The 25,533-nt window shown below is 58.8% G+C and overlaps 3 protein-coding genes across 4 annotated transcripts; 2 read left to right on the forward strand and 1 right to left on the reverse strand.

Moving 5' to 3' along the window:
* Positions 1–926: 926 nt before the first annotated feature.
* Positions 927–10,553, reverse strand: LOC146426233 (solute carrier family 71 member 1-like). The gene is made up of 12 exons (XM_085040415.1): positions 10,233–10,553; positions 9,662–9,757; positions 9,128–9,190; positions 7,982–8,109; positions 7,458–7,572; positions 6,753–6,971; positions 6,461–6,574; positions 5,939–6,010; positions 5,589–5,701; positions 5,390–5,487; positions 4,658–4,824; positions 927–4,573 (listed from the first exon to the last, which is right to left on the reverse strand). Exons 1-12 carry the CDS (start codon positions 10,314–10,316, stop codon positions 4,364–4,366), a joined length of 1,479 nt encoding a protein of 492 aa, XP_084896541.1. The 5' UTR covers positions 10,317–10,553; the 3' UTR covers positions 927–4,363.
* A 2,496-nt stretch (positions 10,554–13,049) lies between these two features.
* Positions 13,050–18,515, forward strand: SHC2 (SHC adaptor protein 2). Of its 2 annotated transcripts, none has more exons than XM_085040410.1 (12): positions 13,050–13,600; positions 14,046–14,116; positions 14,503–14,563; positions 14,720–14,839; positions 14,936–14,989; positions 15,184–15,235; positions 15,403–15,529; positions 15,674–15,854; positions 15,939–16,005; positions 16,095–16,259; positions 16,487–16,788; positions 16,968–18,515. In XM_085040410.1, the coding sequence occupies exons 1-12, from the start codon at positions 13,130–13,132 to the stop codon at positions 17,094–17,096; spliced, it is 1,800 nt and encodes a 599-aa protein (XP_084896536.1). In that variant the 5' UTR covers positions 13,050–13,129; the 3' UTR covers positions 17,097–18,515. The 2 variants fall into 2 exon arrangements, with proteins under 2 accessions (XP_084896536.1, XP_084896537.1); XM_085040411.1 differs by having other exon boundaries at positions 16,487–16,721; positions 16,968–17,102.
* Positions 18,516–20,725: 2,210 nt separating this feature from the next.
* C2CD4C (C2 calcium dependent domain containing 4C) lies at positions 20,726–24,503 on the forward strand. Its single transcript, XM_085040418.1, has one exon. The coding sequence runs from the start codon at positions 20,863–20,865 to the stop codon at positions 22,123–22,125; it is 1,263 nt and encodes a 420-aa protein (XP_084896544.1). The 5' UTR covers positions 20,726–20,862; the 3' UTR covers positions 22,126–24,503.
* The last annotated feature ends 1,030 nt before the right edge of the window (positions 24,504–25,533 follow it).

Raw genomic sequence — 25,533 nt, forward strand, 5'->3', positions numbered from 1 at the left:
ACTGCCCCAGGCACAGCCAAGGGACATCACCAGGTTGCGTGCACAGGGTGGAAGGAGCAAGCTTACACACCAGGACTGTTTTCCACCCAACAGGAAGCCTTTGAAGGAACGAAGGGAATGATGGTTTTCCAGACTCAGAAGCCTGAACACCTTTCCTGGAAGCAAATTGTGCTTCCTCCCACCGGGCAGGCATGGGGACTCGTGCCGGGCAACACTTTGTCTGGAGATGTTGCTCAGGAAACAAAACAGTTCAGTGTGGAGACACAAACCACCAAGGGACGAGTGCTGGCTCCAGCACAGGATACCCCTGGAGCCCCTCGGGTCGGGGTCTAGCCCCAGGCAGTCACCACCAACACCAGAAGGGACAAGGCTTTGCCACTGCCTCAGGAACCACTGTGCGAGGGGGAAGGGTGGTCAACAATATCCTGCCTTTTGTGCTTCAAGTAAGACAAGTTGAGGGTTTTCTCTCATTTAAAGGTGTAAACAATAAAATAAAAGCTAGCTCCAGTCCAGAGGACATACGTAGAGAAGCAGCAGGCTGTGTAATGGCTCATGTTTCCAGGATATCATCCATCAAGCACCAGTTCCCATCCCAGAGCTGACTTGGATGTGTTTATCCTTTTTGGAATCATATTGTTCACTCAGGACCATCCTCAGCCACTGAAAAGTGTTTAAATGAGTCAGATAAGATCTAAAGTAGGCCTGGCTGAAAATTAAGACAATAGAGTCAGGGCTGCTAAAAACCAGTCCAGGAGGAGGCTCCAGTGGGGCAGGCAGGGCCAGGGACCTGCTTCCCATCCTGGGAAGACTGGCAGCCCCGACCCAGCTCTCCCGAACCTGTCCTACAATCATCACATGGAGAATTTAAATTCTGGGCAGGAGTTGCCTGGTACCACTGGTGAGGGAGAGGAATGAGGACAGAGACCTTCGACACAACAGGAAAGCAGCAGTTTAATAAATAATCCATCAGAGGGAGAGATTAGCCAGTTCCAAACACAACCTGAACCGAAATAAATACATTTTATCATTAGCTTAGAAAAGAGACACACAAACGCACATGATGGTGAACTGTGAAAGAGCAGAAGTGGGGCTGTTCCCAGGGAATGGCAGGGACTCATCCCATGCCCACACTTCAAAGATACCACAGCTGTCAACAGCCTTTGGAGTGCAGAGAATGAATAAAAACAGGGAAGTAAAAAGTTACTACTTCGCAAAATTAATGGCAGAAGAGAAAGCGATGGTGTAACTCAGGTTTTCAATGCAACAAGATCAGTTGAAACTCACTTGACCTGTGGCCGTTAATGCCAGGACTGCAGACAGGTGATTGAGATGATTTTTTGCCTTGTGTTTGGGCATTGCTGTTACCATCCCGAATTTTAAGTCCCTGCAGACAAATCCTGGGAATCCCGATGTTAAACAGCCAGGCTCAGGCACTGCACAGCAGATCAAGGGGATTTTAAGAAAAGACTCCTTTTTAAAAAGTTGCATTTTCATATAAAGTAACAAAAATTGGCAAAACTAGCTGAATGCTCCACACAGCCTTTCCAGCCTCCACGTGGGACGCTGCAGAAGCACCAGCCCTTCAGAACAAGTCGTTCTTCATTCGGCTCCGGTAACTTCAGCTCCAGCACCGCTTGGCCCAGCTCCTGCTCTGTCACACAAAGGCAGAACAGTGCAGGGGTCACAGCCCTGTGCCAAGGGAAGGGGAGGCACCACGCTGAGGTGAACCAGGTGAGAGAACCCCAATAGGGTGGGAAGGAATCCCTGCTTGCTTCCAGCACCCCTGCGCCTCAGAGAGCCTCTGGTCCCAGGTCTGCACACCAGCCCAAGCCACCTTTCTGTTGATAATGGCACCTGTAGTGTTCCTGCTGCTGCCTGGTGCTGTAACCCCCCTCCATCCACCCACTGCCATATCCCCACCCCGGCTGCCCAGTGCCATAACCCCCCTGGTGGCCACTGCCATCACCGGTGGCAGCACAGCTGGTCACCAGCCAGGCCACAGCCCCTGACCTGGCAGTCACCTGCTGGCAGCCTGGGGGCTGACAAAGGGATCAAAACACTCCAGGGCCACGATGCACAAATCAGCATCACCAGAACCTCAGGGGTCACATCATGAGGGACGGGACTGGGGAGGGAAGATTGCTGGACTGAGGGTCTGAGGGGAAGGAGAGGCTGAGAGGCTGCAGGCAGCAGTGGTGGTGAGAGGGAAAAGGACCAGAAACACATCAGTTTCAATAAACTATGCAATAAGGGAGAGGACTTTAAAAAATATATCTCTATATACTTTATATCATATAAATTATGCTGTCTTTTTGTAACATGTTGCTATATTGTACCCGTGAAGCTCCGAGGGCCTCTGTGTGAGCGAGGTAACAATTCCGTGTTATACGTCATCTGTGTGTGAGGGAAAAACCTACTTTAGCTCACTTTAATCCATCGTAAATCAATGGATTGCCAGGACTTGGGAAAAGTCCCATCTAAAAAAGGCATTTTTGTGAGGAACACAGAGGTGGGGAACTGCTGCCTGGAAGTGCAAGTGACGGGATTTCCTTCAGGATAAAAGCTTGCCATGCACACACAGTACTGACCATCCCGGTAATGTTTAGGAATTGGGAGTGTCATTACAAGGAGCTTGGGAAAAATGGAGTCACGGCAGGTCAAGGGAGTTCCTGCTGGCTCTGCTCCCCAGACCTGCAGCCAGACCCACCTCAGCATCCCCCCGTGTCCCAGCTGCTCCTAGTTCAGAGCACAGGAGCTGGTACCAGGCCAGATCAATGCAAAACCAACTGTCAACTCTTTCACGTAAATACCCACCTCTGATAACCAAATGGCATTTGCAGTTGCTGCTGTGCAGCCATGATAACATGTCTGCGAAGATCTATGATGTGAAGGGCCAGCACTCCCTCCCTTTTGGCTGCTCCCCCCTGGGTAACCTTCCCCAAACCCACAGTGAGGGGACCTCAGCCAAGGCAAGACTGGTTTGGCTGTTGCACCCTCAATTCCCTTAACAAAGGATTCCTGAAGTGTCCTCGGTTTGGTACTTACTTCCCAGAACTGCTCAATGCCACCACTTTCACTTACTCAAACGAGAACAATTGTTTCCTGCCCTCTGCCACATTTCTGTAAACAACCACACATTCCCTGTTTGCCTCAGCTCCTTTCACAGCACTCCAAGCACCTCCCGCTCTTTCTGAGCAGAGCTGAGCCTGCAGCAGAGGTTGCAATGCCACTTTTCCATAAACAAAAGCCTCAACAGCAGGCTCAGAAATGCCACACGGAATCCAAACCCATAAATCCAAATCAACACAGCCTTCACCATCAGGATCTCTTGGGTTGAGCACAAACCAGCTCTGGACACTCTTTGGGTCTAGGATCAGATGGCAGGAGCCCAGGGAGAAACCAACATGCTTTATCTAAGTGCTCAGGGTAAACAGTCATTTCTCTGACCCTTCTCCCAGGAAACCATGCATCTCCAAAGTGCTCAGTACAGTCCAGTTGTTTCCCCTGCTTTCCGGAGAACTGTAACTCCTAAACAAGCCTCACAGCTCCAGAAAAAGATTTCTGAAAAGATCCTTCTACCTACTGCCCATGGAGGCAGCAACAGGGAAATGTCACCTCAGAGAGTGACAAGAAGAAAACCAAACAAAACCACAGCCATTGTGGCCATCCAAGCATTTGTAATTCGTGTAGTTGACCTTCTCTTACCTGCCCATGCCCCCATGTATCAGCTGCAACTCGACTTGTTCATTTTATCCTCTTCATCAGAACATTAAGTCAGTAGAATTATTTTTTGTGGTCTAAGTTTCACTTGGGGCTGAATGGGCAAATTCCTCAGGCCCTCCAGCAGAGAGGAAGCTCAGAGCTCCACTCCCTGTGCTTCACACACACACCCAGTCCCCTCAGTGTGTCACCACAGCACACTGTGCAGGGGGTGCCAAGGGCCAGCAGCAGGAACCAGCTGTATCAGGGATGGGGCATGGAGCAAATGCCATATTTTATTCCAGGGGCAGCTCAGTGAGCTCCCACCAAGCACAGACCACGCTGGCTCCATCTTTCGTGACCGGCGAGAGGAGGGTTTGGCAGGGCACACCACGGGGCGCAGGGGTCACGCACAAGGGCAGGTTTGCTTTCCAGAACTATCCCTCCGGTGGAGCAGTTCCATATCTCCCCTTTCCATCAGCACCAGGTGATACAATTCCATTTTTGCATCAGCTGGCTGTATTTGGCTCGAAGGGAAACCCTGTCCCTCCTCAGTAGCTGTTAGTGGCACAGTCTGTTACCTCAGATCCCTCTCTCCCCCTCCCCAAACTCCTGCTGAGTCCATCCTTGATGTGGAGTCAAGCCACGAGTCCCCTGTCCCACCTCACACGCTGCTGTCCTCGAGCAGGGGCTCCTTGCCATCAGACCCCCCAGCTGGTGGGCTGTGGGGGTGGGCCTGGGCCCCCGTACTGTGCTTCTTGTGGCTGCCAGACCTCAGTGCCAGGTTGTGTTCTGGAATGAACAGGGCCACCAGCAGCGACAGCAGCACAGAGCATGCCCCAAACAGGAAGGGTGGCCCAGGGATGATGCTGCTCTGTAGAGAGAGAGAGACACAGGAATAATTCAAGCATGAGGGCAGACGCAGCCTGGCGAAGGGAGTGAGAAGCTGAATAGGTACCTCATCCGTAGGGTTGGCCATGTTGGGTTTGGAGGCCTTGCCCAAAGTTTCCACCTCGGCCATTTCGTTCAACTCCACGTGGAAAAGGTAGAAGACAAAGCCATAGAGCGCTGGCCCCAGGCCGTTACACAGACCCCGAATTCCAGTGATCATCCCCTGCACCACACCTGAGGACAGAGTGAGGAAGTGGGGATATGCCTCCAGCTCTCCAAAGAAACTCACTGTATTTGAGGATTCTTATATATTTAGAGATATTTAGAGATATTTAGAGACAGGATCAAACACTTGGATCTGGACTGACAATGTATCCCCTGCAGAGGAGGGGGTTTGCAGATGGGCAGCTTTGCTCAGTGCCATGTTTTACAAAAATCAGTAATGCTGGGTTTGCTGCTTCGCAGACTGAAATAAGCACAGGCACATCAAGCAACAATTTCCAATGAACTGAAATTTAATTGAGGACTCGGAGATGCAGGCAAAATGCAGCAGCCTCCTCTGCCTCAGAGAGACAACACCAAACACCCACATGGCATGGCTTGGGAGTTCCCTCGCAAAGCTGTGGTCAAAGATAAGAGTGTCAATACTGCTCTGGGTACAGTGACACTCCACAGCTGGCACAGATATTCCTGCCCACCCCTCCACCACCATGGCCAAGAACCTGCCTGTGTGCCAGCTCAGCACCTGCTGGGATGAACCCCCTCCTCCCTGCCATCAGATGATCCCCTAAGTACTCACCCTGCTGGTCAGGGTCTGTGTTCCTTGACACCATGGCACTGATGGCTGGGAAAGTGATGCTGGACATGGCAGCCACAGCTCCTGCTGCCCACATCATCCTAGGGAGGAAGGAGGCAGCTGTGAGAAACAGCCACAGCCCTGTTCTCTGCTGCAGGGCAGGAGTGGCCACAAAGGGAGAGAAATGTGGGTAAACACTCACCAAGGCTGTGATCCAAAGCCATACCAGGCAAGCTGTAGGATCTGGAAGCCTAGTCCCAGGAGGATGGTGTTTTTATTTCCTATTGAACGCATGAGAATTCCCAACACGACTGTCTGGAAAGAAAATTGGGTGTTTTCAAGGCAGGGGCAAAGAAAGAGGGAAACAGTAGGAGACAAGAGGACAGGAACCTGAGGGACTTTGATGACGCTTATGGGTCCCTTCCAATTCAAGATCTTCTATGGTTCAAAATTTTGTGTGGCCACAGAGGTTCTGACAACTCAGCAGAATGTCAGAAATTCTGGACATTCTTACAGCAGACTGCTCAGACCAAGCCAGAAAATGCTTCTCACCTGAGCCAGTATAGAGAGAATTCCAACTACACCGATAAAGGCTGCTACAGTCTCAGAGGAAAAACCAATGACCTGTGGAAAAACCAAAAAGGGACTTTTCAGGCAGATTTGTACCAGATGACAAGAGCCTCTCCATCAATGTCACTCATGTTTATTGATGTTGTTACTCAGGGATCTGCACATTACCAAGCAACAGCCTCTAGGCTGCCACAGGAACCAAACAGATGATTTTCCTCTGGCTGAAGAAACAGTTTTAAATCACTGGGCTCCCCTTTTAGTGCCTGAAGGTGGAACAGCCAGGATGGCCAGGCAAAGAGCCAAGCCAGGCCTTGCCCCTGGCTATGCCTACAGAGCAATCACCAGGCTCTGTATTTTTCAGGAGAACGGGAACAAGTCACTATTTCTTACAGCTTCAACTTCAGTGAGCTACTGGCCAAGAAGAGCTGCCTTGGGACATGTAATTCTGTATTTATAGACTGGGATTTCCTGCACCCAGAGCTTTACATCCCCTGCCAGACTGACCTGTCGCAGGTACAGGAAGAAACTGGAGTACTGGCCGGCCTCAGGAAGGTAGGAGAGAAAGACGGTGATACAGATGAGCAGCACTGTGGAGTCCTGACCCACCTTCCTCAAGGACTGCAGAGAAAGGGGTCAGGAATGAGAAAAAACGTTTTTAAATTTGACTTCATATCATCAAATAATCTCCAGGTACAAAGACAGCCAAACCAAGGGCTTAACACCTTACAAATCAGCAGGACTAAGGCAAACATTAAGCTCTACCAGCACACAGGAAAACAGCAGCAGGGTCACTCACAGCAAATGGGTCAGCTTGTTCCCAGGAGACTGGGGCTCCCCAGGAGACTGGGCGCATCTCTTCGGGCAGTGACTCAGGCACAGCCAGCAGGATGAAGCCAATATCCAGCAAAGCAACCCCCGAAGCCAGCACAACCACCAAGGTATCACCGTAGGCTTGGGAAAGGTAAGCGCCGATGGCCGGGCTGGTGACCAGACTGGCAGCAAATGTGGCTGACACCTGGAAGCATAAAATATCCCTACAGCCTCTTCTTTCCTAGAGCCCATTTCCTCCTCTCTAGTGACCATGGGGAACTCCTTCTGGCATCTTTGATGGACATAACTAGCACTGATATCTGTGCAGAGACAGGTGACAAGTTCTCCTGGTGCAACCTGGGCTAAGCTCTAGCAAAGGGAAATCAAAGCTCTCCTAGCAATTCCCATATGGTCCTGTCAGTAAAGTTACTAGAAGTGCAGGATCACACTGAGGACCACAGGACCCGCTTCCCTGGTGTGGAGAAGCTCAGAGGCCAGGCTGTTTTATACAACACAGCCAGCACTCACAGTGGGCAGAGATCAGCCTCCCCCTCAGAGTTAAATCCCAAATAGAAGGACAGGGAGACTGTATGATTAGTCCCTAAATCTCTCACCCTAATTTTATACCTCTTTGACCTACAAAGCCCCAGATATTTCTTCCAAAAGACAGGACGGTGACTCAGCTCCTTACCAGGCCGTACGCCGTGCTGCGCTCATGCTCCTGTGTGATGTCGGCAACATAGGCAAAAATCACAGAAAAGGTGACAGCAAACACTCCAGACATGGAAATGACAGCAAAGTACCACCTGGAAGAGCCAAAGGCAGAGTTAGAGAGCAACCTCACTGCAGTCCACAGCTGCTGAAGCAGAGCCTCTCCCTTGTTTTCCCCTCAGTCCCTCCAGTGCACCAGAAGAGGCTCAGGAACATGAAGAGTTGGTCTGAGGGCCTCTGAACTTTTATCTCTTATTTTCCATAATAGAAATAATGCACTGAGCAGGGGAAAAAGCACAGAGGACAGACCAACCCTTTATTCCCAACTGAACCCTCCAGCAAAACCAGACAAGTCGGTCTCTAGGCTGAGCATCCTCTTCCACTCTTGAGATGGATGAGACTCTTCCATCTCACCCTAAAATGAGCATCTGCAAACCCTCACTGTTCAGCCTCGTGCTCCTTCCCCTCCTCAATACCCCAGAGTTGTACTGAGGGTGAACTCACCACGGGCTGATCTTCATCAGAGGAATTGGTGCACACGTGAAGAAGACAGTGAGAAGGAGGAAGGATTTCCTGCCCCAGACATCAGAGAGAGCACCAATCAGTGGGGCACTTAGGAAAGAGAGCAGACCCTGGGAAGGACAGACAGACAGACAGGGGGACAGAGAAACCCCTCAGTGAGAGCTTTCGACAACAACAGGAAGAGACAACCCATTCCTGATTGCTACAAGCAGCAATACTGTCACAACAGAGCAGTTTATTAAACTCCCCACATCCTTTTAGGGAAGAAAAAACAAATCCTTGACCAGCAAGGCCCCAGTGAGCATTCCTGCTCCCTCCTGCTCCCTGCAGAGCTCTGCCCATGGTGTGGGTGCCCAGGCAGCCCTGCCAGGACCTGGAGTGCTGCTGGCACAACTCCATGGCAACATCTGCTGCAGTTCTGGGGAAAGCTTTCTCGTGTAGATGGAGACAGGACTGACACAATGAGAGCCAGGGCCATTAAGCACAAATAAAATTATTCAAGGCCCTTCCATGTCTCCCAAGCCCGAAGCAGGCAGGGCAGAGCCTTTCAGGGCTGAAAGGAGTGCCCAGCAAACCCTACTGTGGCTGTTTTCCAAGATCCTCTTGCCAGAGACAGCCAAGAACGGTCTGTTTTGCCTGATTCCCCAGTCAGAACACAGGACCATTCACTATTGTTGCCTGCAATTCTGCTCTGGGAATGCTGGTCTAGTGCAAGAAGCTCCCCATTCCTACTCTCTGTGCCACAGCACATTCCCACCTCCTGCCTGGAGGTCACTGAGGCCACTTGGTTTCAGCTTCTATTACTAAAAAGTTCAGATTTGTCATTCTGTTATGCTCCAGAAGATGGGCACAGGGCTGATCTCATGCTGATGAGAATATTTCCAGCTGAAACACACAGCTGGTGTAACTGAAGCCCCACGCTGACAAGCAGCACATTGTCACTCCTGCTCAGTAAAATCAGCTGCACAAGCTGCCCCATGTCTGTGTCCTTCCTTTTGCTTTTGCCACAGCACCCCCCAAACTGGCCAAATATTGCTTGACAACAGCAAATTACTGGGATAATAATGGTTTGTGCATTCCTGCACAGATGACAGATTTAAAGGAAATCCTGGAAGGAATGTTCCTTACCTTGACTCCATGAATCAGACCATTCATCAGGAACGTGTGCTGGGGAAAAGTCTGGTGTAAGACCTGGAGGAAAAACAAACCAAAACCAAAAATTAAAAGGTCAGAGCTAGCAACTTTTGCAACATTTCCGTAATCATCTGCCAGCCAGAGACCTGGAAGGGTACAACCCAGGAAAAAGGGGAAATATCCTGCCAACAATGCCTCTACATAAGGAGCTCTGCCTGTCCTTTCCAGTATGGGAAACCACTGTCCTTAACACTTCCCAGGTCTATAAATCATTCCAGCATGCTCGGGTGAGGCTCAGAGAGCCTTTCCTCATCACCTGAATCCCCCCTAGTTTTACTCCATGTCACCACAGCATTTCTCTGTGATTCCCTTTGCGCTGTCTGTATATTCAATTTGCATTTTATATTGCAATACGTCTAAATGTTTTTGCATAACTAAAGATTCCTTTTCCACAGATTCCCAAGGAAAGGCCTGTGCTAAGACCTTCACTCAGGAGCCCCAGGAGAGCTCCCATGGAGACAAACTCACCGTCAGCATCGGCGTGGTCAGCAGCCCCCAGGCAAAGAACTCCAGGAAAATCACCACCACGGCGTGGTACACGCTGGGCTCCCCGATCCCCTGTCGCTGCAAAACACAGAGCTTAACGTGAAAAACCTTCCAGCAGCCACATCCTGCATTTCAGAGAGCTCACACAGCTGAGCAGGATCTGAAACTCGAGAAAAGGCAGCGAGAGACTGTTCTGAAACAGTTGTTTCTGTTCACAGACAGCCTAGGATACTTAAATCCTAGGATACTTAAATCCAGCCCGAGCACGACGGTGAGGGATTCCCCGTCCGGGCGCGCGGCGGTTTTGCTGCACAGGAAGGAGAGCGCACCGGGAGAGCGGCACAGAGCCGGCAGGTGCAGCGCTCATCCACGGCATGGCTCAGCCCAGCGCGGCAGGTGCACCGGCGGGGTGCAGAGAGCCGGTCCGGGGAGTGCGGCCCGCCGGGGACAGCTCTCACCTCGCACCGCACACCGGCACCGCCCGGGCCCCTCCCGGTCCCCGCCATCCCCCCGGGGCCGCTCCACCCGCCGGTAGCCCCGGCCCCGCGCTCACGCCGGCCCCGTCCCGGATCACGATCTTCTTGGCCAGCAGGACGCTGCGGTTGAGCCGCTTCTTCTTCTTCTTCTCGCCGGTCATGGCGCCGCCGGGCCGCTGCCGATCGCCGGCCGCCGCGGCTGCCCCATCCTCCCTGTGGCGGGCCGGGCCGAACCGAACCGGGCCGCGCTGCGCCGAGGCCGACGCCGAGCCCGAGCCCGGGCCCGGACCCGGCACCGGACCCGGACCGGCACCGGGCGGGGAGCGCCGGGCCCGGGGCTGAGGGCGGGCGTGGGGAGCGGAGCGGGAGAGCCCGCCCGCTGGCCCCGCCCCCGCACCGGGAGCCGGCACTTCCGGCGCGCCGCTCCTTGCGTCTCATTGGCTGCTCCGCCTCTTCCCCATCGGCCGTGCCGGTTTGTGATTGGCTGAGAGGGGCAGGGGCGGGCATTTCTCGCTGGCCGGGGCGGGGCCGTGACGTCACGCACCGGCGGGGGCAGCGGGAATGGGCGGTGGCACCGGGAGCGACCCGGGGCTCCGGGGTGCCTCTGGGAGCGGCTGCTGCTCCGTTCCGGGCGCCGCTCCTGGCCGGGGCAGGCGGGTTGAACAACCATACGTAGCCGCCCCGGGGCTGGCGGCACCGGAGGCTCGGGCACGGCCGTGTCTGCCCCGTCGGTGCGGCTCCGCTCGGTGCCGAGCTGGCGGCTCCATCCTCAGCACCGGCATCCCGGGGTGGTGACAGCCAAACGCATCCCCGGGACAGTCCTGTCCCTTCCCCCGAGCCCGGTGCCGCCGGTGGTGGGCAGATGCAGCCACGCCCGGGGCTGCTGACGGGGAGCAGCTCCTGCCCCGGTGCCGCCAAGGCTTGGGGCGTGCGTTCTAATTAATCCTGCCCGGGCCGGAGAGCTCATGGTGCTGATTCCCTTGGTGCGGAGTCAGAGGAGATCAAATTGGCACCGTTTAGACATGTTTAATGCACGCCGAGATCCCTCTGCTCCACCCCGCCCGCTCGAGGTGGCCGCCTCGGGCAGCGGGCGCGTACGGCGGTGACCGGGAGGCGACCTGGAACGCCTGGAAGGTTCTCACTGTGGGGCAGCGACAGGCTGTCAGGGCTCCCGCCCACCCGCGGAGCGCCGGAGGCTGCGATCCAGCCATTGTCCATGGAGATTTTCCTTTAAGCAATTATTAAACCTGAGAGAAAGCCCCCTCAGGTAGCTCCACCTGAAAGATGAAAGTAATCCCCCGACCTCCCGGGACCTGTGTGGGAGTGGAGAGCAGCTCCATCTCCCCAGGGCTGCTGCACCGTGCCTGGCTGTGCTGTCCCCAGGCCACGGAGTGCCCGCGGTCCCCAGAGTGCTCTGCACATTGCACGCCGTTGGGCAAAACGCCCGTAAATCTCCGCAGGGACACGGTGCCTTCCCTCGGCTGACTCTCAGCCCCTGGGAACATGCTGGACAGGGACCTGAGCCCCCCTTGGGCCCTCCCTGAGCCACTTACAAGAGCACGGAGAAGCCTGATTTGTTCCAGCCCTCTGCAGAAGCTTAAAAACAAAATCAAGGAGAGAGATCAGAGAGCAGGCAAGCGGTTCCCAACATGGCAACGGCAGATGTAATTCTATTACCTTGATTTATTGATCGCACTTAGAGCAATTACTGGCTCTCACCCCATCACCTGCCAGGGAGCAGGAGACAGTGAGGGGGAAAGACAAAGGTGGCTGCTTCGCCCAGGGCATGCCGGGCCCCCGGGGAGGCTCCGGTTTTGTTTGTGCCGGTTGCCGTGGGGGCGGGAGGGGGATTTGGACCGAGGAGAGGCCCAAGGAAGCTCCTCGGGAAGCTGAAGCCGAGGGCTAAAAGGAGCCTGGGATACTGCGGGGATGGAGTCCCAGTGTTAAGACCGCTTTGGCGATGGAGGGGATGTAGGGATGGGCAAAGGGGAAGGTCTCCGGGGCTCCAGCACAGCAGAGCTGCTGCAGGTCCACTCTGGGCTCCCTCGCCTAGAAAAACGCTCGAAAAACGCCGCAGCCTTGGGGCAGGAGCAAGGGCGAATTGTTCGATTGAGGTCAGAAAGTCCCTTTAAGGGTTTTGTTGCACTTCCCCCCCGCTTGCTGCAGTTACAGGCAGAAAAACAACAAAATGTTTGTGCTTTTTACTGCCTGAGCCCTCCAGACAGATATAAACAAGCGGGGGACAGATCTGGCTTTGGAGGCAGATGAAATCAGAGCGAAAGAGACCAGTGGGCTGGGAGACACAGAAGTAGGGCAGCCCGGTTGTGTAGCGAAGCCTAGCCAAGCCCTCCCCCGCCTCCCCGGCCAGCCCTGGGCTTCTGCATCGCTTCCCGGGATTGCAGAGGTGGAAAAAACAGAAAATGTCCCTGTTGTGGGCGAGGGTAGTGCCGGAGGCTGCTGGTCGCTTTCGCTCCAGCTAATGCAAAACGAGAGCGGGCGACAGCCTGTGCCTCAGCCCTGTGGCTCTGGGAGGGGCCGTCGCCCCCCCTTCCCCCCGCCTGCTACCCCCAACCCCTCACTCCCAACGCTTGCAGCAAAGCTGGAAACTCGCAGGGCCAGCGCCAGCCCAGGGGGGTTTGGCGCGGCCGCAGGCCATGGCCAGCGGGTTTGGAGCAGGACGGAGGGCAGAGCGTGGGTGGCTGCAGCCCCCACGGGCCGCGCTCGCGAGAGCAGCCCAGGCGTGGGGTGGATGCTGTTGTGCGCGGGGATGCTCAGGTGGGCGGGGATGCTGGGCGGGACGGGGATGCTCTGGCGGCCGCGGGTCCGGCGCGGCGGGGGGGCCGGGGGCGGAGGATGCGGGGCCGGGCGGGCGGCGGAGCGCTCGCACCATGACATCAGCGCGGCGCGGCCCCGGGGGAGCGGGCGGGGGGTGGGAGCCAGCGCGGCGGCAGCGGAGCGGAGCGCGGCCCCGGGCATGCTCCCGGAGCCCAAGTATGACCGCTTCCGCGACGAGCCGCTGACCGCCCCCATGCCGTCGCCGGCCCCCGCGCCGTGCCCCGCGGCGGGCGAGGAGCCCGAGCACGGCACCACCTTCTGCGCGCTGCTGCCGCGGATGCCGCAGTGGAAGTTCCCCGGCTCCAGCGGTTTCCTCGGCCGCGGCCCCGCCGGCGCCGCCCGGGACGCCCCCGCCGCGGCGGAGTCCCCCTCGGGGCTGGCCGCCGTCCTGGGCGCCTGCGAGCCGCTCTGCTCCGCGCCCTGCGCGCTGCCGGCCGGCGGGCGGGCGCGGGGGGCGGCGGGGCGGGCGCGGGGGGCGGCGGCGCCGGCGGGGGCCCGGCCCGGCGGGGACGAGTGGAGCCGCAAGGGCAGCTTCATCCGCAAACCGGCGCAGGGCTGGCTGCACCCCGACGAGCGGGTGCTGGGGCCAGGCGTCTCCTACATTGTCCGGGTAAGTCCCGCTGAACCCCGGCGACGCGGGAGGGCGTGGAGACCCCGGCCCCAGGCGTGTGCGGGGCTCGGCGCCTCCGGCCGCTCCTCCCGACGGCTGCGGGCAGAGCCCTGGATCGAGTTCCCCTCACGGCTGGCCCGCGGCAGCCGCCCCCAGCACATGCCGCTTCCGTGTTGGGGCTGGGGGCCAGGGGCTTCCTGCGCCGGGGAGCCCACCTCAGAGCTCCAGCGTGGTCAGCCCCTTCACGGCATCACAAGCTGTAGCACGCAGATGAGTTTGTGGGGTCTCAGCGCGGGGTCTGGGCATGTGATGGGGCATTTTGGGGTGGGGGGTGAAAGGCTGCTGTGTGATCCCGGTGTGGAAGAGGCCCTTCTCCCTGACACTCAGCCTCTCCTCTCCATTGCCCTCCCTGTTCTGCTCCTGCTCTAACCAATTTCCCCCACAGTACATGGGGTGCATTGAGGTGCTGCGCTCCATGAGGTCCCTCGACTTCAACACCAGGACACAGGTCACCAGGTATGGCCCTGCAATCCCGCCCTCCCACACCCCAGTGCCACTCGAAGCTCCCAGTAGCACTGGGTGCTCCCCCTTCCCAGGGCCCTGTGGAGAGAGGGGAATACAGCTCAGGGGGAGCCATGCCCTACAGGACCCACCCTGCATGCAGGGACATGGACGAAGGGCACTGCCGCAGATCAATGGGTGGAAAGAGGAGAAGGGAGGTGGCCCCAGCCGGGATTACGTACCACGGGCCATGACGTGGGGCAGTGCTGCGGGGAGGCTGCGGTGTCCTGGGCTAGGGGGGCTTGTGCCTCCAGACCCCACAGAGCAGTGTGGGAGGGGAAGGCAGCTGGTAGGGGCTGGGGGTCTGGAGCACTGACCAGACCAGGGTCTGTCCATTGCAGGGAAGCTATCAACAGACTGTACGAGGCAGTGCCGGGTGTGAAGGGCATCTGGAAGAAGAAGGTGAGTTTCCACTCAGCTTGCCCCTCCTTGGGACAAGCCAAGGCTGTAGGACAGGCCCAGTTTGTGGGCCTGGGGGCTCTTGTGGCACCCCTCTTTTACCCCAAGAAGCCTGATCCTAGTGGTCTGTGTTGCCCCCACTATCCTCTCCCCTGTCAGGCTCCCAACAAAGCCCTGTTCTCCATCCTGGGCAAGAGCAACCTGCACTTCGCTGGCATGAGCATCGCTGTCAACATCTCTGTCGATGGGCTGAACCTCATGATCCCCACCACACGCCAGGTGAGTGTGGTCCTGGGCACACAGTCCTGCTCCCTGCCAGCCTTCGAGCTGGTGGCCACTTTGCTAATGTCCCCCCGGGCCACATTTCCCACACAGATCATCGCCAACCACCACATGCAGTCCATCTCCTTCGCATCCGGTGGGGACATGGTGAGTCACGATGGCATGTCCCCAGGGCGGTGGGGACAGGGACTGCCTGTCCTATGGCTGAGCTGAGCACAGGGTGGCATGGCCTGGGTCAGGACATGGGGCTGGGGCTGAGCTGTCCCCTCACCCTGACACCTCCAGCCCTTCTCCCCATGTGGCAGCAGGACATGGGCACTGATCTTCCCCTGTGTCCCCAGGACACCACGGATTATGTCGCCTATGTCGCCAAGGACCCCATCAACCAGAGAGGTGACACTGACCTCAGCGCCTGCAAGCTCTGTGGAGGAGGGATGCGCTGGGGGTTGAAGGCTGGATAAGATCCCTTGTGGGGAGCACAAGGGGTGGCTCAGGGTGATCCTGGTGCAGTGATGAGAGCGTAGGGGAAACCCTCAAGCCATCCATCTGTCTGTCCACAGCCTGTCACATCCTGGAGTGCTGCGAGGGGCTGGCACAGAGCGTCATCAGCACGGTGGGACAGGCCTTCGAGCTGCGCTTCAAGCAGTACCTGCACAGCCCCCCCAAGGTGGTGGTACCTCCGGAGAGGTAGGGGAGCAGGGAGCCCTGCTGCACCCCCTGTCCTGGGCATGTCCCCTGCCTGAGGGTGACTCTGAGAGCCCCTGTCACTGCAGGGCGTGGGGACAGTCTGAGCCAGGCAGGGTGTCCCCAGCTTGCCTATCCCTGCTGCAGGGCGCTGGGTGCAGAGGAGTCAGCCTGGGGGGAAGATGAGGAGGCGGCTGAGCATGACTACTACAACAGCATCCCAGGGAAGGAACCTCCCCCGGGGGGACTGGTTGACTCCCGGCTCCGTCACAGCACAGCCCTTGGCCACGTCCGAACTCAGCCCTCCAGCTCTGTCCCCTCCAGCCAGGTGAGCCCCTCAGAGCCACTGCTGGCCTTGCTGTGGGGGTCCCAGGCAGGGCCCCCCCAACACTCTTACTGCCTCCTTTTCTAGGGTGGGTTAGCAGCGAGACGGGACCCGAGCAGCCATCTGGGGCCACCCTGGGACCTGGAGAGCCAGGGTGGGTACTGCTGTGGGGGGAAGCCATGAGCTGGGGAGGTCTCTGTGACTCTGCCCAGTCCTGGCCAGCGGTGATGGCCGTCCTCGCAGGCCAGCCCTGCGACGGGTACCTGCAGGCGGACGGCCACGCCCTGGGGCCACGGGACTACGAGGAGCACATGTACGTGAACACACAGAGCCTGGACGCCTGGGAGCCGGAGCTGGTGGCTCATGGGGCGGCAGAGGAGAGCCCCAAAAAGGACCTCTTTGACATGAGTAAGCCACTGCACTGGGGAGGCTGGTGCAGAACCTGCTGTGGAGAGGTCAAGCTGTGCCAGCGCTGTCTGGGTCACCTGCCACAGCCCCAGAGGTGCTGGCACTGGCCAAGTCCACAGCAGAGCCCTGCAGAGCACTGGGGACTGTGAGCTGGGGGCTGTCCTCACCACACCCCAGCCCTGCCTCGTGCCCTGATGGTGACACCCTGCACCCCATGGCTCCCACAGGACCATTTGAGGATGCCCTGAAGCTCCACGAGTGCATTGCAGGGGGTGGCTCCAATCTCCCCATCGAGGACCAGTGGCCAAGCCCCCCCACACGGAAGGCCCCCATCGCCCCCACGGAGGAGCAGCTCCGGAAGGAGCCCTGGTACCACGGGAAGATGAGTCGGAGGGATGCTGAGAGGCTCCTGCAGATGGACGGGGACTTCCTGGTGCGGGACAGCCTCACCAACCCGGGGCAGTACGTGCTGACCGGCATGCACAGCGGGCAGCCCAAGCACCTGCTGCTGGTGGATCCCGAGGGAGTGGTGAGGGCAGGGCACGGGGGTGAGGGCAGGGCCAGGGGTGGGTGATTGGGACAGGGGTAGGGGCAGGGCAGGGGGTGGGCGTTGGGGGACACTCGTGTGGGCAGGCACAGGGTGTTACAACTGGGTACTGTGTGAGAGGCAGCTCTCCTGAGTTGAGGACCACTGTGCCCTGGCCCCAGGTGAGGACCAAGGATGTGCTGTTTGAGAGCATCAGCCACCTCATCAGCCACCACCGTCAGAATGAGCAGCCCATCGTGGCGGCAGAGAGCGAGCTGCACCTCCGCCAGGTTGTACAGAGGAAGCAGTGATGCCAGGGGGTACGTGAGTCCCCAACCTGCTCCCCTGGCTCTGGACTCACACTGGGGCAAAACTGGGGTCCCTTTGTGCTCCCCTTCTCCAGTTGTGCCTGGCCTCTGAGGTCTGGAGTCGAGCTCCCCATTTTCCTCCCCAGAAAGGTCCTGTGGTCCTGTAGAGCCTCCCTGGCTGCTGCCTACCTCCATCATCTGCACAGGGCCCCTTGCCCAGCTGGACACAAAGACATTTAATTCCACACGTGCAGGTGAAATGCTGTTGGGGTGGGAACTGCTCAGTGGCCTCAGCAGGAGGGACAGAGCCTGAACCCATCTCAGGCAGGACTGCTCCTGGTTGCCCCAGCACTGGAATGGGGGCTGGTGGACATCATTGTAGCCCCCAGCTTGGCTCTGCCTGTGAGGCCAGGCACAGCCATCTCTTGGAGGTTGTTGCTGTTGGATGTTCCTGTTGGGGACATCCCTTTCCAGCTGAATTCTCCTCAGGAGTGGCTGCCACATGATGCTCCATGAGGCCCCAAGGCCCTGCAGGCCTTCCCAGGCCAGGGCCAGGATGGAGATACCAGGGAAGGTGCAGGGCAGGGCTGAACTATTGGCAGTGCCTCACAAGGTATCCTATGACCTGTGGGTACTCCCTGGCCAGCTTGGGGCTTCGGCAGTGATTTATGACACACACAGCCCCTTCCCCCCCACTCCTTACCCCTGTGTCTGGCACTTGGCACAGGTCTGTGGTTTGGAATACATTTCTAATTAAACCTGGAAATGAGCAAGGAGCCCAGGTGGTTCATGCCCCCCGGGCATGGAGCTAGGACAGGTCTCCATCATCACCTGCCTGGTCCTGCCTTGGCCCACCCATCCTGTCCAGTCACACTTGTCTCTGCCCCTCTGGGTCACCCTGTCCCCCATGGATCCCCCTGGCTTCAGAGTGGCCTTCAGCACCCAGGGCTGGTCCTGCACAGCCTCTCCTCCTTGCACCTGGCAGCTCCCTGCCCTGTTGGCTCCTACTGCCAACTGCCCTCCTGCCCCCACTTGGAGCAGCACATGTCCACCCACCCCTGGGCCTCCTGCCACAGCCAGGGTGGCTCCAAGTGGCACAAACCAAACTTTGACCCACTAGTGAATGTGGCAGCCAGCAGAGCCAGAGCCCTGGGTGAGCCTGGCCGTGGCTCCTGTGCTACAGGTGGGCAGCAGCCAGCTGGGGGGTCCAGTACCTGTCCTGGCTGCTGGTGGCCTGTCCTGGCTCTGCTCTGCGTGCCCAGTGCTGCTGCCAGCACCCACCTCAGGGAGCAGGGTCACCCCAGCACCCTCAGCCCCTCACTGGGGTTGGCCTCCACCAGACAAGGCATCTGAGCTAGCCAGTGCTGGCTGAGCCAATTAATAAAATAAGCCCCTAAATAAAGCCCAGTAATGAATGCGTAATTTTCCATTGATAGTTGGATTCCGCGGGGATGTGGTTGCTTCCATCTCAGCTGCTATTTTTTGTCGTGGAGTGATGTGTCTGCAGAGATAATTGCACTGTTCCCTCAATACAGAGGCAGGCAAAGGCAGTAAGGGCCCCGACTTTCTTCTTTCACTGCTGGAGAACCAAGCCCATGTGTTCATCCACTGGCAGTGCCCAGCCCTGCAGCCCCGGGGATGCTGCCCTGAAGGGATGAAAGGCTGGCAGAGGGGTTGTTTTAGGGATTTAACCACATTGGTTGAGGCTGGTGTGTGGTGCCAATGGGTGCAGGGGGCTCTGTGCCCCAACCCAGACCCAGGCTGAAGAGCTGCTGCTTCTTCAGCCCATGCAATGGGAAGGCTGAGATGTTTTGGGAAGGCTGAGGTATTTTGGGAAGGTGTGGAAGCCACAGAAGAGCAGCTGCAGACGACGTGGCCTCCTTGCTCTCCCAGGACCTTGGGGATCTCGCTGACCAACCATCCCTCCACCTGTCTCAAATGGGCAGGCACCAGACACTCCCAGTTCGGTTTTTCAGGGTATCCTTGCACAAACCCTTTCCCGTAGCAGGTCTCTCTCCTTCCCATCTTCCAGCAGGTGGTAGCACACTGCCGGCTCCACCAGCTCTGTCCCCAGCCCTGCCAGGCCCTGCCAGCGTCCCCAGTCCTGCCAGTCCGCAGTCAGGCAGCTCCCAGCACCCTGCGCCCCTCCGTGCCTGGCCCCGAGCTGCGGGGACAGAGCTGGCCCGGCCCCAGCGCTCTTTGTTACCTCAAGGGAACTCAACCATTTCTGCACCTTGTTTACCCGCAGTTTCGCAGGGTGGAGGAAAAGCAAACATCGGCCTTTTGTTCATCAGCTTCCCCTTCCGTGAGCCTCGTCCTCCTCCCCCAGGCTCCATCTGCCCTCTCCTCCCTGCGGGAGAAGGCTCAGCACCCTGCAGCGCAGAGCCCAGGGTCCACCCAGGACACCACAGTCCCCCTCCCCACTGCTGTCCCCTAGACGTCCCAGCCCTCGGTCTGGTTCGGCACAGTCGGATGCCTCTTTTTACCAGCTCCAAGTGGGAATGCTGAGGGAGCCGAGGCTCACCGAACCAGGCTCTTCTTCCTGGCCATCATTCCCAGCCCTGCACTGCTGCAGAATGATGCTGCTTCCCAGCAGCCTGACGGCATCCACAGAGCAGCAGCCAGGAAGAAACAGCCTCCTGACCCTTTCGTGTCACTGTCCGGCTCAGTGCATCCCTGTCCCCAAGGCTGTAAGTCCCGGCGGGACCAGGGCTGGGCCAAATCACTCGGTTGACTCTCCCGACCCCCGGCAACACCGGGGCTTGCGGTGATGCTCCGTGAACCCTCCTGACATTGTGCCCCGGTGTCCCCAGCCACCACCGCATCCCTCCAGGGGGGGTTGTGTGACAAGTGGCACTGCCCTCGCCCCCCCCCAGCTCTTCCAGGGCGATATTAAACCACTCAATGAACGAACCCCTCAGTCCCGAGCCGCTGCTAGCTTCATTCAGTGCTTTGAGCTCAAGAGCTGGGAGTGGGGAGTGGCTGATCCCAGAGGGAAACGACGGCGCTCCGGACGGGTGGTCAGCATGGGGGTGGCACGGGGCTGTTGCGTTCCCGATTCCATTCCCGGCCCCATCCCAACCCCGACGCTCCCTTGGGCAGACGGCCCGGTGTCCCGGCGTCGGGTCCCGGCAATCCCCGAGCATCAGCATCCCGGCGCCACACGGTGCCAGTCCCAGCCCCGGTCCCGCACGGTGCCAGTACCAGCCCCGGTCCCGCACGGCCCCGGTCCCGGTCCAGCCAAGAGCGGCGCGCAGAAATGCAGGGGCGCCGCACTCGGAGGATTACGGCGGCGGCGCGGACAAGGAGCGGAGCCGCCGCCGCCGCCGCCGCCGTATAAAAGCGCGTCCGCGCCCGCCCCGCCCGGGCTGCGGTGGCGGCGGCGGCTCCGCTCCAGGTGCGGCGGCTCCCGGCAACGTCCCGCTCGCGGTGGCGCCGGTCGGTCGGTCTGTCGGTCCAGGCGTCGCGTCGCGTAGCGTCTGCCCGTCCCATCGCATCGCTCGGCGCCGCCGGGTCCCCGTCCCCCGGGTCCCCGATCCCCGCTCCGCGCGGCCGGTTCCTTCGCGCTCATCCCCGGGCTGGCGGGTCCCCGTGTTCCTCGGCGCGGCCAGTTCCCTCCCGTCCTCGTCCCGTCCCCCCGGCCTGCCGGGTCTCTCGGTGCCGCCGGTCGCTCCCGGGGCTTCTGGCTTCGTCCTGCCTCTGCCGGTGCCCGGTCTCCGGGGATAGCGTTTCCTCTCGGGTCTCTTCCAGCCCCACACCCGGCAGCAACATGTGGCTCCTGGAGCGGCTGCGCGGGGTGGCGGAGAACGGCGGGTCCCGGGGCGCGGGGACAGACGAGTCCTCGCGGGGATCCCGCTACAGCAACGTCCTCACCCCCGACAAGATTCCCGACTTCTTCATCCCGCCCAAGCTGAGCGCGGCACCCGCCGAGGCTGAGGGCTCCGAGGTCCCCGCAGCGACTGCCCTGGGTGCCTCAGTTTCAGAACAGGACCTGGCTGGGCGCAAGCCACCGCGTAGCCCCCGCCCGTCCAGCCGGTCCCGCTCTCGGTCCCGGACCACCGGCCGGCACATCATCCAGATCGAGACCGCCGAGGACTGGACCGAGGGGAGCTGCGGCACCAACGCGGACCCACAGGCACAGACGGCCATGTCGCTGCCCTACGTGCCCAAGGCGCAGACCTCCTACGGCTTCGCCACGCTGATGGAGAGCCCCCACACGCGGCGCAAAGAGTCCCTCTTCCACAGCGAGCACAGCAGCCTCTGCCCCTCGCCCGTCACCTCGCCCAGTGCCCAGCGCAAAGCCAAGCTCAACGGCGAGAGCGGCCGCCGGACACCCTCGGACCTCGGCGCAGCCCTCATGCACCCCGGCCGCTACTTCAGCGGCGGTGAGAGCGACACGTGCTCCTCAGCCGAGTCCTCACCCTTCGGCTCCCCGCTGCTCTCCCGCTCCGTCTCGCTGCTGAAGCTCTTCAGCCAGGAGAGCCAGTCCAAGGTGATCAAGCTGAAGCACTCGGTGGCCCGTAACAGCTCGCTGTCCACCGACGACAGCTCGGCTGACACCAGCCCCAGTGCCCAGCGCCGCGCCAGGAGCGCCCCGGCCGGGACTCATCCTCCCACCGCCCTGCTGCCCCTGGACCTGCCGGCGGGCCGTGACCGGGAGCACAGCCTGCGACTGAGCCGGGGCGGGAGCCTGCGCCTGGCTGCCGAGTACGACCCCTCCAACGCCCGGCTGCGTGTGCGCCTTGTCTCCGCCGAGGACCTCTACGATGCCCTTGTCGACCTGCGCAGCATCAACTGCTGCGTCTCGTTGTATCTCAACCCTGGGAAGCTGCAGAAGCAGCGCAGCACCATTGTCAAGAACAGCCGCAACCCTGTCTTCAATGAGGACTTCTTCTTCGATGGTCTGGGCCCCGGCCATGTCAGGAAGATGTCCCTGAAGCTCAAGGTGGTCAACAAGGGCAGCAGCCTTAAGCGGGACACGCTGCTGGGGGAGAAGGAGCTGCCACTCACCTCCCTCCTGTCCTGCCTGTAGGTACCTGCTACCAGCCCCAGAGAGAGCCCGCCCACCTGTGGGGCCGGGGCAAGGCAGGGAGGCCGGCTCTGTCCCCCAGCCCCGCTGGAGGAGGGTTTGGAAGGGCCCTCCGGGGAGGGTCGGGGTCGTGGCAGAGCGTGGGGGTCCCCAGGAACGGTGCTGGTGGGGGGCTCTGCCAGCACCAGCTGGCAGTCACAGCCTCTGCCCCTGCTCCTTCCCTGGGGCTGCATCTCTCAGAGCCCAGCAGAAAGTGGGGAGCCTCCAGCCCATTCCCCACCGGGAAGGACGGAAGCACCTGTTGGACTCTTCCCTCCCTGAGCCTGTGGTCTCCAGTTGCCGCCTTGCAGGTTGGAGGTGGGTAAATCTCTGTAGCACACTTACTGCCACCTCTCAAAGCCCTAGCTTATGTAGGCAGGTGACAGCATCGATCTCGGCTTTAATTTAAAAGACGAGTTTCTAGTCTTGGAAACTACAAAGAAAATACTGCAGAGGTGACCCGAGAGTGGGCCAAGGGCGGTCACCTGGGGGATGAGTCAGGTTTGTGGCTTTTGAGCCTTTCCTGGACTCCTCCCAGCCCTGCGGGGCTGCACAGGTGCACCAGTTGGCTTGGTCTGACACCTGCAGCCTCCCTGGCCACCCTCCCTGCCCACCCCGGCACTGTCCCCCACTGCTGACCCCCAGTGGGAAACTGCTCACTGAGCTTCGTGGGCTTTGGTTTGCCCAATCCAGGAGGCTGCCTGCGCCTTTCCCTGCCCACGGGAGGGAGATGCCGGGGGCTGGCACCCCTCACTCTGTGCACATGGGTTGTCTCAGGAGGTGTCCCAGCAGATGTGCTTGCTAACAAAAGCTGAGGTGACAGGAGCAGCCCTCCCCGAGTGCTAGGGCCGTCCCAGGTGAGGCTGGGCAGGGGGCCAGGCTGAGGCTCCACAACCCTCCACCCTCCCTTGCCTGTGAGAGCTCAGGATCTTTGGAGTGGCTGCACCCACTGGGCAGGAGGGATGTGTCCCACGGGGCCACCAAGCTCCTGTGCCCAGCAGGATCTGCCTTCCCGAAGCGACTTGCCAGGCTCTCAATTTCCCTTTGGGGAGGGAGCAAGGTGCTCCCAACCCTTCCCATCCCACTCTGTCACCCCAGCTGTCTGGCTGAGGACAGTAGGAGCGGGAAGGATGCCGGTGGGGGCATTTCTGCGGGTGGATAAAACACACTGCATTGTTGTTTGGTGTGGTGTCACCCATTGTGTCGGGCTCTGCATGTTTCTGTGCAGGGAGCAGGATTTGCAGCGCTCCCATCCCCGCCTGTTGCAGCACCCGTGGACACACACGCACACATGTGTCCCCTTTGTTAACCTCTGCGGTGGCAGTCGATGTTCCTTCCTTGTCCTTTTGCAGCAGATGGCAGATTTCAGTGTTGGCTATTTATATCCGAGGCTGATCTTTCGCAGCGTTTTACTTCTGTCTGTAAATATGTTTCAGGTACGCAAGGCGTAGTTCTGATTGCGCTGTGCTTGCATGTCGGGGGGATTCGGGGTGATCGTGGCTGTTTGTCGAGCTTGTGGTTGAAAACAAACCGTGCAGGACATAAGGAGCTGACATGTCCTTGCTCCACAGGGAGTTTCCCAGCTGAGGCTTCCCTGCACTCCCCCAGGAGTCAACACGAGGGATGAGCCTTGGCTCCCAAGGCTCTGGGGAGGGTGGGATAGGGAGAGGCGCCACATCCCTGGCTGTGGGGTGAACATCCTGTCCCTGAGGATGTCTGGGGCAGGAAGGGGACCCTGCCCAGCTGGCTGCTGCCTGACAGCCCCTGCACACCCCACCCTGTGCTCCCTGGAGTGCAGCACCTGCGAGAGGCTGGGGGGACCCAGGTGCTGCTGGGGTGTGAGAGGACAGGCTGCAAGAGGAGGGGGAACAGGAGCTGGGACAAAGACTTTTGTGCTCCAAGAGGTTTGAGGGATGACACACCCCCGTGGCAGAACCGTGTGGCTTTGGGTTTGGTTTTGGGTATGCTGAGAGCAGAACGCTGGGTTCTTGGGTTGAGGCTGACCCCAGATGGAGTCCCAAGGGCCTGGGGGGTGTTGTCCTGCCCCACCCCAGCCTGTCCCAGGGCTGTGTCGCTGGAGTCGTGTATGTGGCCATGCAGTGAGCCCCAGGATGTGCTGCTGTGAGCCCTGCTCCTCACTGGGCTGGTGGTGTGGGAGCTGGGGATGTTGCTTGGATGGGTTTCTCCTCTGCTGGAGCTATTTTCTATTGTTCCTGCTTTGATATTTCTGTGGCTGGATTTAATGATGTATTTTTGGAGTGAAAAATATATTAATACCTGAATGGATTGTTTGTTTACAGATTATTTCCTCTTTTTAGTGCAATAAAGTCATTTCTAAAACAGATGTAGGTGTGGCCCTGGCTGCTGCTTTCCCAAGACATTTCCCAGTATTATTCTTGACAGCTCACTCTGTGAGGGAGCAGAGCTGGAATCTCAGCACTGTCCAGACATTGGGCAGCACTGCTCTTCTGGGTGCTGCTCCCCTTTCCAAACAGCCTTCCAGAGTCACAAGGTGCTTCCAAAGCTCTTCCCCTGGTGCTGCCGACCAGCCGTGGGGTGAGGTGGGAGTGAATCTCCTGGGAAGAGATGGATACCTTGGTAAAGGTGCAGTTCTCGCTTTTAGGGAAGACCCAGGGCTGTGCTGGGCCAGGGCTGTGGTGAGGGAGAGTCCTTTTCCACACTCTCTGGGTGTCCTTCCTCCTCCTCGCCTGCTCCCCCAGCCTGAGCCCTTCAGCCCTTCTCAGCACTGCTGAAGGGTGGTGAAGATGATGATGGTTTTGTTCTTCCCACTCTCAGGCCCACCCCGCCCAGCTGCCAGCATTCAGGTTGCTTTCTTTTCTCCCCACCTGCCGCTTCCAAATCTGTGTCTAGCCAGATGCTGCTGAAGAAAAGAGGAGTGTTTGCCTGTTACCTAAATGCCATTTTTCTAATTTCCACAATTCTGATAATTTGTCATTTTTGGTCGCTATAGAGGCTGGGTGGGAACAGATCTGTTCTCTCACCTCTGGCCCCCACAGGGGTGGAGAAAGCAGCTTGGTAGGTGCTAATAATTTAAGTCGTGCTTTTTCTGGAGGTCCAAAGCTGCAGCAGTTAGTAACAAAACAAGGCTGATTAAGTTAGTCTGAACCAGAGTGGATGGGGTCAACCTGAGCACACGAAAATCCCTGGAAAGTGTTCAACATTCAACGCGCTGGAAGCAGCCAGAGGGGTGGAGAGGGGTATCTTGTGGGGGAAGATTTAACTCTGAATTTGTAATTGAATCACCGTGGGAAGGAAATGCGTCTGCTTCTCTGGACCTGGGAGGGCTTGGTCATGCTGAGAGGAGCATCTGAACTGGGAGCTGCTGGGAGGGAGGAGGGTGATGCGTCCCCA

The sequence above is a fragment of the Lichenostomus cassidix genome, chromosome 28 (genome assembly GCF_008360975.1).
Source record: "Lichenostomus cassidix isolate B80296 chromosome 28, HeHo_3.0, whole genome shotgun sequence".
Classification (NCBI taxonomy): Eukaryota; Metazoa; Chordata; class Aves; order Passeriformes; family Meliphagidae; genus Lichenostomus; species Lichenostomus cassidix.

Excerpts from the sequence above, each read along its gene's own strand:
- C2CD4C (XM_085040418.1), top strand. The coding sequence starts at position 20,863 with ATGTGGCTCCTGGAGCGGCTGCGCGGGGTGGCGGAGAACGGCGGGTCC.
- SHC2 (XM_085040410.1), top strand. The coding sequence starts at position 13,130 with ATGCTCCCGGAGCCCAAGTATGACCGCTTCCGCGACGAGCCGCTGACC. Across the intron at positions 14,840-14,935 it reads TGATCCCCACCACACGCCAG|ATCATCGCCAACCACCACAT; the intron begins GTGAGTGTGGTC and ends TTTCCCACACAG. Across the intron at positions 16,006-16,094 it reads CTGGGACCTGGAGAGCCAGG|GCCAGCCCTGCGACGGGTAC; the intron begins GTGGGTACTGCT and ends CCGTCCTCGCAG.
- LOC146426233 (XM_085040415.1), bottom strand. The coding sequence starts at position 10,316 with ATGACCGGCGAGAAGAAGAAGAAGAAGCGGCTCAACCGCAGCGTCCTG. Across the intron at positions 9,758-10,232 it reads TGATCCGGGACGGGGCCGGC|CGACAGGGGATCGGGGAGCC; the intron begins GTGAGCGCGGGG and ends TGTGTTTTGCAG. Across the intron at positions 7,573-7,981 it reads CTGATGAAGATCAGCCCGTG|GTGGTACTTTGCTGTCATTT; the intron begins GTGAGTTCACCC and ends TGGCTCTTCCAG.